The sequence below is a fragment of the Arvicanthis niloticus genome, chromosome 2 (genome assembly GCF_011762505.2).
Source record: "Arvicanthis niloticus isolate mArvNil1 chromosome 2, mArvNil1.pat.X, whole genome shotgun sequence".
NCBI lineage: Eukaryota > Metazoa > Chordata > Mammalia > Rodentia > Muridae > Arvicanthis > Arvicanthis niloticus.
The window spans coordinates 22,241,956-22,257,839 of NC_047659.1; the positions used below are offsets into that span (position 1 = coordinate 22,241,956).

General features: G+C 38.7%; 1 protein-coding gene across 13 annotated transcripts in view; it reads right to left on the bottom strand.

Annotated features, from left to right (window-relative positions):
• The window catches only part of Qtman (queuosine-tRNA mannosyltransferase), a 345,771-nt gene that overhangs the window by 53,478 nt on the left and 276,409 nt on the right, over nucleotides 1-15,884 (bottom strand). For 11 of the 13 annotated variants that reach the window (XR_013108571.1, XM_076928704.1, XM_076928703.1 and 8 more), the window contains one exon: nucleotides 8,164-8,457. The exons of the other annotated variants lie outside the window; for them this stretch is intronic. Coding sequence is in view for 10 of the 11 variants with exons in the window: in XM_076928704.1 (XP_076784819.1) it covers nucleotides 8,164-8,457 (294 nt within the window). In the remaining variant the exon portion in view is untranslated. The remainder of the gene's footprint in view (nucleotides 1-8,163; nucleotides 8,458-15,884) is intronic. 13 annotated transcript variants of the gene reach the window in all.

The window sequence follows — 15,884 nt, forward strand, 5'->3', positions numbered from 1 at the left end:
CTACAGCAATTTTCTTTCTAGATTAATTTTTCAATGATACCTCAGACATTTGGATTTAACCAATTTGAGACTTTCCCTCCAAATGCCATCATCTCTCTGTTACACTGAGTTGTTCAGTTTTAACACACTCATAAAGGATTTTTCTTTACAAGCTCTATGATATATAAAGAAGAGGTCAAAGCAGAAGTCAGAGGCCTTCTGAATGCGAAGCTCGTGACACAGCCACTTCCACCTGTGCTCTGGGATGCTGATTCCACTTCTGTTTTTGAAGTCCTTCTTCCCGACTGCCTGAGCAGGTGACAGCTGAGTCAACAGCTAGTGACTCTAACTGGTCGTCACCACTATAAAATCACTCTAAGTTCTCTCATGTCATTCACTTTGAAACAACCTCACACCTACTCCAAAGTCTGTGTCTCTAGCAGGATTTGGCACTTACAAATGGCATCATTTAAAACATGATGCAAGTGACAAGGTGGCATGCAGAAAGTATGAAGTTCTATTCCATGTCTGCATAGTTACAGAACTGCACAATGTACACAGTGCACGGAAACATCACACAGTCAGGGAAATTGACAGATCACTAGAATTGAAATCAGGGCAGACACCTGTAGAAGGGAAAGCAATTCCATTCAGTTATGCACCCATCCATCTACATGCCCATATATACCAGTGAGCCATCTACTTGCTAACTCACTTGTAATGATAATTAAGGCATCTGGTCAACGGGAGAAACAGGAAGAGGCAAAGGGAGACGTGAGTCTTCAGTGGTTATGTGTCTGTTATAATCGTATCAGATTCAAACATCTTCACAGTAACTGTAGGTTTGTGAAATGTAGAAAAATTTGTAACCACACTAAGGAAGGAAAGGGCAATAGGAACTTTAGTTGATGTTACAATAGTGATAAACATCACCAAGATAATGACAGGTACAAGTTGTTTATGTTGACATCACATGTAAAAAAAGGTCAAACTTACACCAAGAACTTTGCTGATCTATTCTGTAGTCTTGGAAACAGTCAGCAAAGAGACTGTGCGTAGGTAATAGGAATTATATATGGGGATTGGGTAGGGCTTATTTTTTGGTTATTGACTTCTGTACTATTTCCTACCACTTATGCAATCCCATGTAAAGAACACTATAGAATCACCTCACAGTGCCAAATTATTAGGTGGTATACTACATAGAAATTTTAGGCTAGTATTTGTGCCTTTTCAAATTCTAATAAAAATTATTGAGAGACTTTTTTTAATGCTGCAAATTTGAAATTCTTTATGGATAGGTCAAACAAATAAACAAAATCTGCCCCATCCCCCCAAACAAAAAAAACTCTAGGAAAAAAATACACCTGAAGAAAACTTACTGATTTGGGAATGGCTGTAATTAAACAGAACCTTATTCAGGTGATCTTTGATTGGCTGAGAGATTAATACAAAACTGGTTGAAGTCACTGAGTTTTGAGAATGGCTGAAGGTACTAGAAAGGGTCTGTGGAATCACGTCTCTAAAGATTGGAAAAAAAGCAAGTTTCCTCTCAAATCCGAGGAGGCTGGAGACAAGTGTGCTAGGAGACTAGAGAATATGTGACCATCCACATGGCCACTGTCCCCAGAATTAGTACTCTGTGGGGGCCATTTTTCGTTTGGAACAAGATTTACATTTAACATTGAAACTGAACACAGAATGCCAGTCTCGGAATACCAGCACATGGCTCCCTCTTCTTATGTATGGAATGCATGGCACCTACACAGACCTGCAAAAATTCTCTAAAGCAAGTACTGGGAAAACTCCTCTTTCCAGTTGTTTTGGCAGTGAGAAACCAAGGCAAGCCCTCATCCAACAATCTAACATACATTTCAGAGGTAAGGATCAACTGTGTTTTAAACCTCAGCATCAAGAAATAAAACAAAGTAACTTATTTTCCTACCAAGTTTTAATGCCCAGGTTTCTATTTTGCATCAATTATTTTCATTAGGGGTCAACAAAGCCTCTCACGGTGTGGATGCCAATTCTTTCAATGTTAGATAGGGTTCATGCTTATTCAACGAGTCACCTAAATACATTCCAAATCCTGATGACTAAGCTTTGTCTTTTCTAAATTCATACCCTTAATTTTAATCAACTTTGCATAAATCAACTGATCACTACTTTATGGAAAGAGCTGCAACTGCCAGATAGATCATGAGAAATCAGTCTACTCAAAGTGAAAAGTTATGACTGACAGTTCTCCCACAGTTCAAATAAAGGTGTAATGAGGGAACTTTAAAAATAGTTTACATTAAGTATTTTTATGTGTTTGTGTATGTATTAATTAACAAGCCACAGTGCAAATGTAGAGGTCAGAAGGTAACTAGTGGGAGCTGGATCTTTCTTTTTACCATGTGGACTCTGGGAGGGGAACTTGTGTAGTCAGGTTTGACACCAAGGGCCCTATCTGCTAAGCCATCTCAGCAGACCAATCGGGAAACTTTTAACTGTAGCCATTCCTATAATTTCAAGCTCCTTAACATGCCCAACCCACCTTTATCTTTCTCAATCAGCTATGTCTGGGCCACTCAAGAGGTTTATCACAACTTTTTAGCCTATGGTTTTGTAAGCTCATTATTAGGTAAGTTCTGTTTTGTCTGAGTTTTCTTTTATGTGACAAAGACTAGTTTGTTGTCAACTACTAAAACAAAAATTGTAATTAGAATACAATAAATATGATACAATATCTTAACATTCCAGAACAGAAAATTTAGTCCATAGGAATGAAGAAGAAATAAGCAATTCTAATGGTTAGTGGTGATGATTACACAGTGGTTTGCCGTGGTAGTTTGTGAATTTCCGAGCATTTAATTCCCTTTCAAAAAGTTTTTAGGAACAAGCTATTATATCCCAAGATATAATTTGACCTTTTTACTGTGTGACACATGCTTTTATGGGACAAAGGTGGCTGTGGGAAGACTGTGCCTGAGCACAAAACAGAGCAAGGGAGCACACTCATCTAGAGAGATCTGAGTTTTCACTACCTGCCTTTACAGAAAAAGAATGAAGACACACACACACACACACACACACACACACACACACACACACCCCTATTTTATTCATCTAAGAATGTGGTTGGGGATACAATAAACATTGAAAGTACTTACTGAATCTCTATAATAGATATCTATATTTTCTTGATACAATTAGATATGTATATAAAAAACTTTTATGAAAATTAAGACATAATAATTATCTTTAGAATGAGTATACGAACGCTTCGTTTCTGAGATAAAAAGAACCACTTTCTTTAGGAAATAGAATTTATCTGAATGAATGATAGACACACCACTGCTAACTGTACTTGGGTATTTTCAAATATGAACTCTGTGAAGCTCACTTTAAGGAAGGTAACTGATATATGTGTTTTTATCATAAATTCATGTGTTTAAGTACCCAACAGGGTTTTGGTGAAACTGCATCTATACCATGAGCTTAAGAGCTTTCTCAGACTCAAGAATGTTTCTTATGATATTCATAGTGATGTCTCTAAATCACATGATGATTCATGTCAATGTGCAGTAAAACTGCACTATTTGGTGAGGCTCTGTTTTCCATGAGTTCTACACATGATGCTAGAAAATCTATTCAATCTGCAAGGAAGAGACCATGGATAATGCACTGTGGAGGCTCCACATTCCATGAAGCAACTAACCTTTAACAAAGCCCTTCTGTTAAGTTCTGATATAGCATCAAAGAAGAGCATCATATCTAACATATGTATAATAGTCCCTACAAGACTCTTTTTAAAGTGCTATCTCTCTGTGAAGCAAGATTTTCTTCATAGTCTACTTAAACAATACATTGCCACAGGTATACAGATATAGTAAATTAATGTTATTCTTTACCAGTATTTTTTTATTTTGGAAACTATATTTTTTATAAAACATAATTTGTTACCAGGTGCTTGTTATTGTATTCTTGTTATTTAAAATGACAATGTGAACTAGGCATAGTGGCACATGCCTTTAATCCTAGCACTCAGGAGGCAGAGACAGGTGGATCTCTGTAAAGTTGAGGACAGCCTGGGCTACGTGTTGAGTTCCAGGACAGCCAGAGCAACATAGGGAGATGAGACTCTGTCTCAAACAAACAAACAAACAAACAAACCAAAACACCAAAAAGAAGGAAGAGGAGGGAGAGGAGGAGGAAGGAGGAAGAGGAGGACCACAATGTGATTTACAGACTGTCCTCAGTTTTCATGTCTGAAACAGTACATACTTATAGGTATGATCTAAACAACGCCCTTTGGCATCTCACTCCTTTTGGAAACCTTTACTATTCTCATGAGAATATGTGGGAGTGCGGGTACAGGACAGAGGATAGCTATGTGGAGCTGCTTCTCTCCTTTCACATTTTCATGGGTTTGGGGTCATCGGACTTCCTGTGTAAGTGTTTTCAGGCTCTAGTCCACCTGCCTGGCCCACTCCTTTTTAAGTGTGTTTGCTGGAGAACAGGGGCCTGGACAAGTGTGAGCTTTGACTATGTGCTGCACTTGCTTTGACTCTCCATCTAGCAGTAAGTTTTTGTGCCCATTATAATACAGAAACCTTTACATAAAGGTTGGAAGCTAGGGCAGTGCTGTACTTTTTGGAAAGAAACAGCTTTAAAAAACAAGTTTTGCAAAATCCAGTGTATTTCACAGGTCTTTCTCTAAGTCATTTCTATTAGCTGTGTTGTGCTACAGTTGTTTATGACAAAACATTAAGGACTGGGTAGGAAGGAGAAAACAAATTACTCTGCAGAGAACCCAGAAAGTCTGCTAAATACTATCAGTTATTTATCTACTGTCAGCATAGGTTGTACACTGCAGTCCTCACAATCGCAGGTTCAGAAAGACCAAAGGTGGCAAACCTTGCATTTAAGGGTCTGTTCTCACACACAGACATTTTAACACAGATAATAAGTCAGAATGGATCTTCTAGAAACTGTCACTTGATTTCTATACAGATTTTACAAAGGAGGGTCAGTATCTGGTGGACTCAGTACAGGATGTGTTAGCTTTAACACAGTGTTTGAGCCGTTCATGATCCCATCGTGGAATCTACTGCAACTGCAGGATTTCACAACGTGGTTCCTGTGATGATGAGGAGGAGGGAGACAGCAGTGCAGCTATGTCCCCTGTTCATTCTTCTCTAGAAAATGGGCAAGACCGAGACAAAAGTGCAGCAGACAGCAGAGCTTCCATAGCTACTCATGAGTTAAAGTGGCTCAGGTGCCGACTAGGGCACAGTGAGCCGGAGCATGTAGTAAAGGAACAGGACTGCATAAGAGACCCAGACTGCCCCACTCGTTTCCAGTGAACCCCTGCTTTCCCTGAGAATACAATTCATAGTGATAGGTCAATGATGGGATTTCCAGCCATACAACTGGAAGCCTAAATGAATGCGTGCTTGAAGCTGGGGATGAATGCTGAACCAGAGTCTTAATTTTCTAATTCATATTCACCAATTAAAAATAAACTGATTTTTATGAGCAAATTTACATAAATCAGATGATAAAGCACCTACCACTAAAGGGTAGGAGTTCAGCTCCCAACATTTGCATATATTCTCCTAAAGAAAACATAGGCATTTTAGCTTTTCATTGAAGAGTCTTGCTGTGCCGGAACTCTAATGGGCTTAGAACAGTAAATTTTGAAGAAACTGATTGCTACCCCTGTAGCTAGTAAATGTCTGCCTAGACCCAGTGGCATTTGAAAAAAGTGTTTTATCATAAAATTATCCCAGCAGAGTCCATTCTGCAAGATAACATCATCATCATCATCATCAGTACTCCATGCAGGACCCAACAGCTCTGGCACAATATTGCCAGTCATTTATCTGTTGTCAGCACAGGTTACACACTGTAATCCTTGACTGCCTCGGAATTAGAATGTCTTTGATGTCCCCACAAGAGTTTTTTGCCCGAAGGCTTTACCAATGCTCGGCGGCTCAGTGTTTATTCCTCCTAATCTTCCTCTCATCTCCAGGCTAGCAGTGACAGATGGTTATGGGCACACAATAGTATTAAGAGTTTGATATTTTTTTTATGCTGTGCTCTCTGTACAACAAATAGCTATCAGACGCGGGCCAGAGAGCTGACATGGCTCGCGTAGGTAATGGCAAACAAACAGCTCGGGTTGATGCTTTCTGTCATTTCCCCTCCTAACCCTGCTTGTTTTCATTGTATACTCTCAAAGGTAAACTATATTAACCTTATAGACTGTTATTAAAAAGATATATCTATATGAGCATAAAGTGCTTTTCTTTTTTCTTTTTCTTACTCTTTTGATTATGAAAGTAATACTGCTGACATATTGAACAAATATCGAATGTCAACATAAATTTTTAGTGTGTGATAATATCCCCTTCATATAGCTGTGTGTCAGGCGGGAACCCGTGGATGATGCATAGCAGTAAATAACCCAAACAAAATTAGTTCTCTTGTCAGCTTCTACCTTGTATGTCCCCAGGCATCAGTAAAATTGACTGCACGCTAGATTTTCAAAATTAGCCCTAATGTTAGCTATGTGTCTGGCAACCTCCAAGTTTCCAATGTTCTACTATATTACCCGTAAGGATGAATGTGTTACTTTTATATTTTGGCATTTACTCTTGCTGATGCGGCTTTTTTCCCCTCTTCTCCAAATTAAAAATAATTTAGCTCTAACAATAAGAATGTGCACAAACATCATGCTGCATCTCTTTAAGCAACTAACTTTAGGCAATTAAATTAAATTAAAGCAAAAATATACAAAGGAAGAAAGGGGATTATTCAATTTAATATTGTTAATTTTATTAACATAGCTCTGTCTAATTCTGTGCAGTGTTGACTAACACGGTTCTCAATGTTGTGAGAACCTTGCTTCTAGATTGTGTTATACCCACAGTTTCCAAATTATTTAACATTTTAATGAAAATCTAGAACCAAACTTTTAGAATTGACTTTCTTGTAATAACTATTCAGAGGGAAGCAAAGGTTAATGGACTAGGGGTTTACAGAAGGCAGTAAAAGGGTACTTTACCTTCAAATAGGCTCATTTCATCCTGACCCACTCTACTTGAAATCACATGAAAGAATACCGAGTCCTGTGACACTCTGAGGACAACATGGGGCTGGAAGGGTGACAGTGAACAAACAAGCCCCACACTGCATCGCATAACAATGCTTAGCCCCTGAATTTCAGGTTCATGCATTTAGAATCAAAGGCAGAATCCCTTTAGGTACCAGATGCTGCAGATCAACTGGGAGAGCTAGAAGAGTTTTAATATGCTTGGAGGCAAATCCTGGGCAAAGGCGCTTTCCTGCCGGTGTGTGTGCTTATTACTTCACCTGCAAACAGTTGCTTTCTATCGGACCTAATGATCAGCCCAGCACTGCGGCAATAAAGAGGCCATAATCTGTAGGGGAAGCAACTCTAATCAGGCCACATGCAGATTAAACTAACTGGGAGGAATAAAAACTAGATTAAAATATTCATGCCTAATACCAGAAGATTATCAGGACATTTTACCTCCTTAAATCCTAATTTATAGAAGCCGGGGCTAGGTTTACGAGTTTATATTTGGTGGGATTATATGCTGCATTGATTTTCCTGTGATGAGAAGACATTCAGCTAGACAATTTTGACTAGCACAATATAAAAGCATTTGGCAGGAGAGAGACCGCTTTACATGCAATAATACACTACAAATAAAATGAAGCTGTCCAGTTGACATTGGTCAAAGCAAGAGTAAGGAGTGTAAAGTATTGTTTTACAGTGATGTAGTTTATTGAAATCCATATGTGAACTAATTCTAGATTAACAGGCACTGGGAATATACATATATATAAATAAAATGGCATATGATTTGTCTACTTTGAAACTTCTTGAATACTATTTGATATTTTAAATATGTCTGGCTGCTATTACAAGTTGAGCAAATCATTACAAATGTTATCTATAATTCACATATAAAATAAAAACACAATAGTTAATGCACACTTATGGGCAGTGCTGCCTTATAGCTGAACTGGTACAGTAATACTGCCATGTGAATCGGTAAATGAAAATCCAAGCCATCCTTTTCTAAACCTACAAGGACAGCACTTTAGAAAGTCCACCATGAAAATACATTCTGTAAGACTCTGAGAAAGCACCATGTCTTGACTTACCACCTGTGAGGCCACACAATATGCAGCGGTCTTTGCTGGTCTTCAGCTCCGCACAAAAAGGTGCTGGAATCAAGACGCAGGTTTTCTTTACTCAAAGGAAGAGAGACTGATTTATGGAGAGACAGGTTGTCCAGGGTTTCTTGCTCAGCAGACTTTGATTCAAAATTCTCCAGTAACTTCTTAGAAACCCTCTGCTCTGGTTGAGGAGGAAGCGCCACAGACAGAGCTGCGGCATCATTTCCAATAAGGCTGAGCATCCTCCTTAAGTGGGCTATTTTGTGCTTGGGCATGAATCTGTTACAAAAAGGGAATGCAATATGCTTTTAGTGGAAAAAAAAAGTAAAACTAGTCCCTTACCTTCCTATAAGGACACAGTGACGACATACAAAACTGAGAAAAAATAAAGATGTTATGACAAAAGTTCTTAGGAAAAGTGCAACAAGTATTAGTCACCAAAAGAAAGCTCAAAGGTTTGAAGTTGGTCACGACTTTCTTTAATAGTTTCCAACTACAAACTGGTGTGGCACACACTGTAGATCACAGGACCATGGATGTAGTTATCGCCTCTCACTCATTTGTCTTTCTGGATTCCCATTTTGTGTTTGCAGTCATGCCAAAGCCTAAAACAATTCTCATCATTCACTGACAATCTTCCTTGGTTAACTCTTGACATCTCTGTTCATGGGCTGTATCGTGTTCCTGGGAACCTATATATACTCTCTATTACGTTGACATGGCTGATGTTTCCTGAAGCACACTTTACTCTTTGTAATTTTCATCTCTATGTTTTCTTATAGTGCCTTGTCAAACAGCTAAATATGGTACTGATTTGAAAGAACTGAAATTTTAAAAATTCTTAAAAAAAATTCTAACATACGCAAAAATCAAAGAGCCATCTATACCCTTCCAAGGTCTAACCTCAAGGAGCTACTCATCTATGGGGAGCAAACCGAGTGCTGAGAGTGGGAGAAAGATGAGGGAGCAGCCACCTAGTCTATGTCAGCAACCCTTTCTACACCGTAGCAGATACTACAACTTCTGAAACTGGAAATAAAAAAGTATCTCTGACTTGCAGATCAGTAAAAGCTTAAAGATGGCTTTATGGAAAGATTTTACAAGGCAGGCAAGTTCTGTATTTGGAGGACACTAGAAACGGATGTACAGAAAGAGGGCTTCATTTTGGAGTAGCACACAACCTAGAGTCCAGGAATCAGTTCTGGAGGAGCTGGCTGGGCCAGGTGACTAAACTCTCAGAATTCTGTAAGCTCATCCAGAGACTAAGCCTTTTGCTAACTTAGCAAAAAGTACAGAGAATACATGTACTTTAGGGGCAGGTGGGGAAGACAACTCCTGGAAGCAGAGTGAATGACAGTTATAGGTGGAGGAAGGGATTTTGAAGGACTATTGCCACACTACAGAGGTGAATCAAAAGCCTCCCTCCACAGAATACTTAGTGGAAGCACAGAGCCTTCAGAAGGCCTTGTCATAGGGCAGCGTAGCCCTTCAGCTGTTCCATGGTGATGGCTGCACAGGGTCGGGGAGCCTCTGTAGGTGGAATAGGCAGAAACGGAGAAGATAAGGGTTTATGAGTGACATACCAGAGGATAGGTGAGAACGACACAGGAACTTTGGGCTAGTCCCTGGGGACACTTGCTGAGAAAAAGTGGGATTCTGAAGACAGAAAAAGTCTCGTGAAACAGAGTAAAAAACTATAACACGTGATGAATGGCAGGATTTACTGGGAAGTGGGTACTCTGTAAAAGATAGTTTGGCTTTCTTGCAAAGGTAAAGGAAATAGGAAACAGAAAAATAAAATAATAAAACAAAACTGTTTTAGATACCAACTGTGGAATCTGAAGACTTGTTTCATGAAGCTGTTAGTTTAGGTCCCTTATTTCTAGCAAGGTGAATAAAGGTTGTGATTGAAATTAAAAACATACATATGGGTGCATACATGCCCCCTTGCTGGGGGTGGGTGGGCAGGAGAGGGATGGCCCGGAAGCACAGAGAGTAAAAGATACTCAAAGGCAAACAAAAGCCAGGTGCACTGAGGAGTGAGGGCAGTGCTTACGGGAAACGAGTAGAGAGAGTTAACGAGGCCTAAAGCCAGGCCTGATGAGGGACACCAGAAAACATAGGGAGTGCATATGAACTGAACAGCCTATATATTGCATAGCATGGAGAGTCTACAACCTAAAGGTGTCTTCAGGGACTACTATGCTTTTTAAAAGAAGCCTCATATCTATTCTGATTCCAAACAGAGAAATATCAACAGTACATTGAATTCCTGCCTCCCCTAGTGCTAAACAGATGACAGCACACAGAGAGAAACTACAAAGAATTGTACAAATTCTCTATGTTCCTTAATAAAAAAAAATGAGACAGTCTTTGATTTAAAGTGGGGAAAAAGCCTGGGCATTTACAGATTGTAATGTTATGTCATATAGTTACTGAAAATTTAAAGGAACAAATGAACTTTCTTCCTAAAACAAAATCATAATATGAAAGGCATTTAAGTTCTCACTGAGGACCACAATGGGTAGGTGTGTGTGTGTGTGTGTGTGTGTGTGTGTGTGTGTGTGTGTGTGTGTGTGACAAACTTTTAACTTCCAGGAAAGGACAGATAGTAAGAGAAGGAGCCTCCAGCCTCAGACACATCTGGAAAGCAGCAGAAATGTACGTCTACTTGTTTATGCAGATAAAGAATGCCAGCAAAAGGAAAAAAGATTCCATTCCAACAAAATTACAAACAGTGCACAAAGAATTCACAATTACAAATAAATTGATGGGCACTGAAACAATATCTTCACTTTTAGAAAAGAGTATCCTGACCCATCTTCCTCTATTAAAATCTATTTATACTGTCCAGAATTCGAGGGAAACTGCAAATTAAAAAGGATAGGAGATTGGCTCTAGGGCTGTAAACAGTAAGAGTTGATCACTGACAAGGAATTTTGTTGTGGGCAGGTTTTAGGCCTGATTGTACCCCACATGCCTACCAAAGCATTCTCAGGATGTTCATACTCCCATATTAACACAGCAGCTGCCTTGATAGGTGGTACAGAAAGATGCAGGATATAATCAGGACTGCAACTCAAAGAGCTTACAAATCCCATCCCATGAACCCATGAAAACAGAATCAATCTTGAAATTAGGATGGGCAAAAGGAAAATGTCACTGGAAACATCCTGAACTAGCTCAGATTAGCAAGTGCAGACTTGGCCCAGTAGTAACCAGCACATTGGGTTCTGGTTCTTCTGGCAGAGGTCAGAAGAAGCTGAGTCTCAGTGCATGCTGATTTCACAGGGGTCCTGGACGACTGTATATGTTTGAAAATTAGATAGTTCTTAGAAGAGCAATAATAATGATTAAGGCAATGGAAGAGTTGATTTATGAGGACAGATTAAAGGAGCTAAATATGAATGGCCTGGTGAAATGACAACTAGACGGATACATAATAGGCGTCTCTAAGGAGAAAGAATAATTATTTAGCCTGGTACAAGGGGGTATAACTAGGAATAATGAGATGAAATTAAGAATGGGAAATTTTAAGCTGAATTTCAAGAAAAACTCCCTGACGGTATAATTTATTAGCTCACAGAATAAACTCCCCATGGAATGCTAGAGCTGGGAAACTTAAGAATTGAGCTGGACAAAATACCAATAAATAACATAGATAACCATCCAGTACCTAGAAGAAGGTGCTTATAGCAATTTTTTCTTTATTTATACATCTTTTCACATTTTTCTTTAACAGTCTGTTTATTATAGTGATTGTCACCCAAAGAAGTATTTAGGTAATTACCTGGATCTAACAAGGCACCTCCTTTAGTTAGGGTAAGTTAAAAAACTACTCTCATACACTTTGTAGCACGAGTGATAGCAGAAAATAAAATAAATTTTAACTACTTAATTTCAATAAAGCTGGCTTTTAGGCAGGCTGGACAAGTGCATTAATCTGAAAATAAAACAATATTATTCACCATCCTGTACAAAGTGAATCTCTGTGCCTTGGAGCTCATATTTTCATAGATATATTTATGTAAACAATTTATTGCCATAACAAATTAAGAAACAATAGCCTTTCTGCCTTTCGGAATGCAGTTCTGTAGCCAATTACTTCTCATCAATACCAAGTTCAAACAGGCATAATACTAACAAGCAGTTTGCTTAACAATAGTCATCACTCTAATTAACCCACCCAGGATATTCTTAACCAGGCACTATTTATAATCTACAGTTAAGAGACACCTGCAATAAAATGTTCTCGTGCTTTTTAAAAAAAAACTCCCTTAGAGATGGGCTAACATGGAAATGGACAGCATGTCCTACAGCTAACCTGCAGAGAGTCTGCACAGGCTCAAGGGGCAACACTTTCTTCCTTTTCTCAGCTCCAACTCCCCTGGAGCTGCTAATGAGGAGAGAGAGAGAGAGAGAGAGAGAGAGAGAGAGAGAGAGAGAGAGAGAGAGAGAGAGAGAGAGAGAGAGAGAGAGAGAGAGAGAGAGAAAATGAATATGAATGAGAATAAGGAGAGAAAGAAAACAGAAGACCTGCCTTTCAGAGCATGGATCAGAGATTTCTCAGAAGCACGGTCAGAAATTCTCACGAACGTGATTCAGCACACTCATTCCCACACTTCCAATCTGTTACTTGCCAGAGGACTCTCCCTTCTAACTTTCTTCCCTAACCTATGGCCAATACATGAAAGAGGGTTCCTTCTTGCAGTTTTTCTTTTCAAAACCTAATCTTTCCCATCTCTGTCCTACAGTCTCCAAAGATATTGTCATAAAATCCTAGTACCATGCCAGGCAGAGTGTATAGACAAGCTTAGGCAAGTGTTTCCTAGGTCCAAATTTATATCCTTCTCTCCCACACTTTTTTAAGTCCACACATAGAAATCTAGAACTGGGCCTTAAGTCAGTCAGGAGAAGCAACAGACTCTAAGTTTAAATGAAGATGAGAAGGACACTAAGTGAAGGGAAATCTCCTCACCATCTCAAGTAATTTCTGCTAAAGTACAGAGATGGATGGAGCTGACCAGAGATTCAAGAAGGAAGGCAGAGTTTAGAGCAAGAGAAGGAAGCCAGACACACACACACACACACACACACACACACACACACACACGATGCATAAAATGCTTAAGGGAAGGTTTCAGCAGAAATGTATTCATGGGAGATGTACTACTCAGGGATTGTAATAAAAATACTTATCAAAGTAATTTCTACCTATAGTTTTATAGACAAACAAGTAAACATATTCCTATGAAATATAGTCCACAAGATGAAGATGATGCATAGTCTTGCTTCATCAAAGAGACTGGGAAGACAAGAGGTACATTTCACAAATGATGCTGAATGTTAGGTGAGTGAGGAGGATAAGGCAGTGCAAATGATCAAATCCATCCATCTGAGTCAGAGAAGAGAGATGGGATGCTAATGCTGAGCTGCCCAGTTGGGGCCTGTGGTATCCAAAGGAGAGCCATCTAGATCCATTTCAAGTATGGGATGGAAGGACTAGTACAGCTTACCACTTTGCACTTAAGTCTGGAGCCCTCACAGAATTTGTTTTATGCAACATCAATTCTGTAGGACACCCAAAAATGTTTCTTAAGAAAACAAGTTTAGGAAATGCTGGGTTACACAACATTCATTCAGTAGAGGGCTTTTACAGTTGCATACTACCATGTGCTATGCAAATGTCTATTTGTTCACTCTCTTGAGTACCTTGTATATCATAATATATAGAAACTCTCTCTCAAACTTAGCACTCTATGAAACAAGAAACCACCCTAATGTGGAATCTTCAGAACTAATGTTTAACCCAGGGAACTCTAGGAAATGCTACTGGAGGCCTGAAGAACCATGGGTGAAAAGCATGGGGCAGGTAGATGGCTGATGCTCTATATCAGTGATGGCAGGAGGGATGGGAAGAGGCATTCTCTTGGGAAAATGATGACCTCAAAGGAGAAACTCTACATGAGTTTGTGTTAGTGGAGAGTATTACTAGGGTATATGAAAGAAAGATAAGACTCATGCAAAAGTGACATAAGTAGATACGGTTCACAAAATACAGATGACATAAAAAAAAATCAAGCACATTCATGGAAGTGATTTCTGTGGATTCTTATGTTGAAACCAACTTAGGGAGAAAGTAGACAGGAATAAGAAATAAGTAACTTCTAAAACTAACACAGTAATCTAAGCCTTTGGGTAATTTACAAAAACTAAACCAAACCAAACCAAAAATCCTATTCACTGTTGCCCAACAATGTGTTAGAAATTAATTACAAAATTAACATTTTTAGAATTTACTCACATAAGCAAATAGTAAAGATAATTAAAAGATCATGCTCACCCACATGTCTCCAATACATCAATTATATGGTAAGCAGATTTATATACTTTCTAATGTATCTATAAAGTAGAAAAGCAAACATCATGACACAGAAGTTGATTGTATACACATTCTCTCTTTACCTCCTGCAATGCTATCTTTACTAAACAGAAGAATCACAAACACAACCAAAAAAAAAAAAAAAAAAAAAAGCATGCTAATTATAACTGTATGTTTATAAGCCATAGCATTAAGGAGGGAGTCCTACTCTTGGTTGATTGCATGGCTCGGGTATGGAGGCATACTCTTTTTTGTTGGGGATGACTAAGGGCAAATATTAGTAACATAGGTGGCACATGTCCATGAAAGTTGTGTGAATAGGCTCAAGTCACATATGAGGCGGTCATAATCCCACACACCTAGCACAAGTGCTTTGGAGAATGAGATACCAAATAGCACTGTGATGGCTGAGACTGGTTTTTCTGTTTGTCTGTTCATTTGTTTAATAGTTAATATTTGGTGTCAGAGTCAACATTTGTCTTCTGTGGTGTAAACATTCAAAGGTAACATGAAACACTGACAGCAATCTTGAGAGGACAGGAGGCAAGAGTATTTTCCTTGAAGAAGACAGATTTGTAATAAGAAATGAGCATCCACAAAAATTAGTTTCAGTTAAAATTAACAAGAAGATATCACCCAACTATTCATAGGCCCAAGAAATGCTTGTTGAAACAGAAATAGGATTTGTGATCACCAGACAGGCTTCATTAGCTGTGTCTGGTGCTAGAGATGAGACAAACTTAGTAAAGACAGACTCTTCCAGAAAAGACAGAGAAAGAGACTGTGGCCTCCTCTCTCACTGTGAAGGCTAGGTTTCCTGATACCACCCTTTTAAATGAATAGGATATAAGGCTGTCCTAAGGAAACAATGGTTCTGTTCCTAAGAGCCTATTCTGACTTGTTTTTATTTTCCACCATGATTTGTAAGAATAGTTTCTACAAATCTCCACTTCAGGGTAACTTTTCTTTCACCATTTGCTTATATGTACTCTCTTAGAGCAATGGATATAACTAGCATTATTTATCTTAAATGGTTCTGTCTCAAATCCCCATTCTCTCTTAGTTTCAAAGAGTTTTAGATTGTATACTTTGCTAATTTAACCGCCTATATGAGCAATTCACTTACCCAGTTTTATACAACTCCTTTATGATAGTCTTCTCACACAGAAATTCAAAGTCCTTATGAATGTTTGAGAATATGAAAGCTACCATGCATCTTTGCCAACATGTATGTCTCCTTATTTCTACTGCCCTGACAAAGAAGCTCTCTAAGATAAGTAAATTCTGGCTTATACAAGGTTTCCTCTAATAATTCAATTGTTAG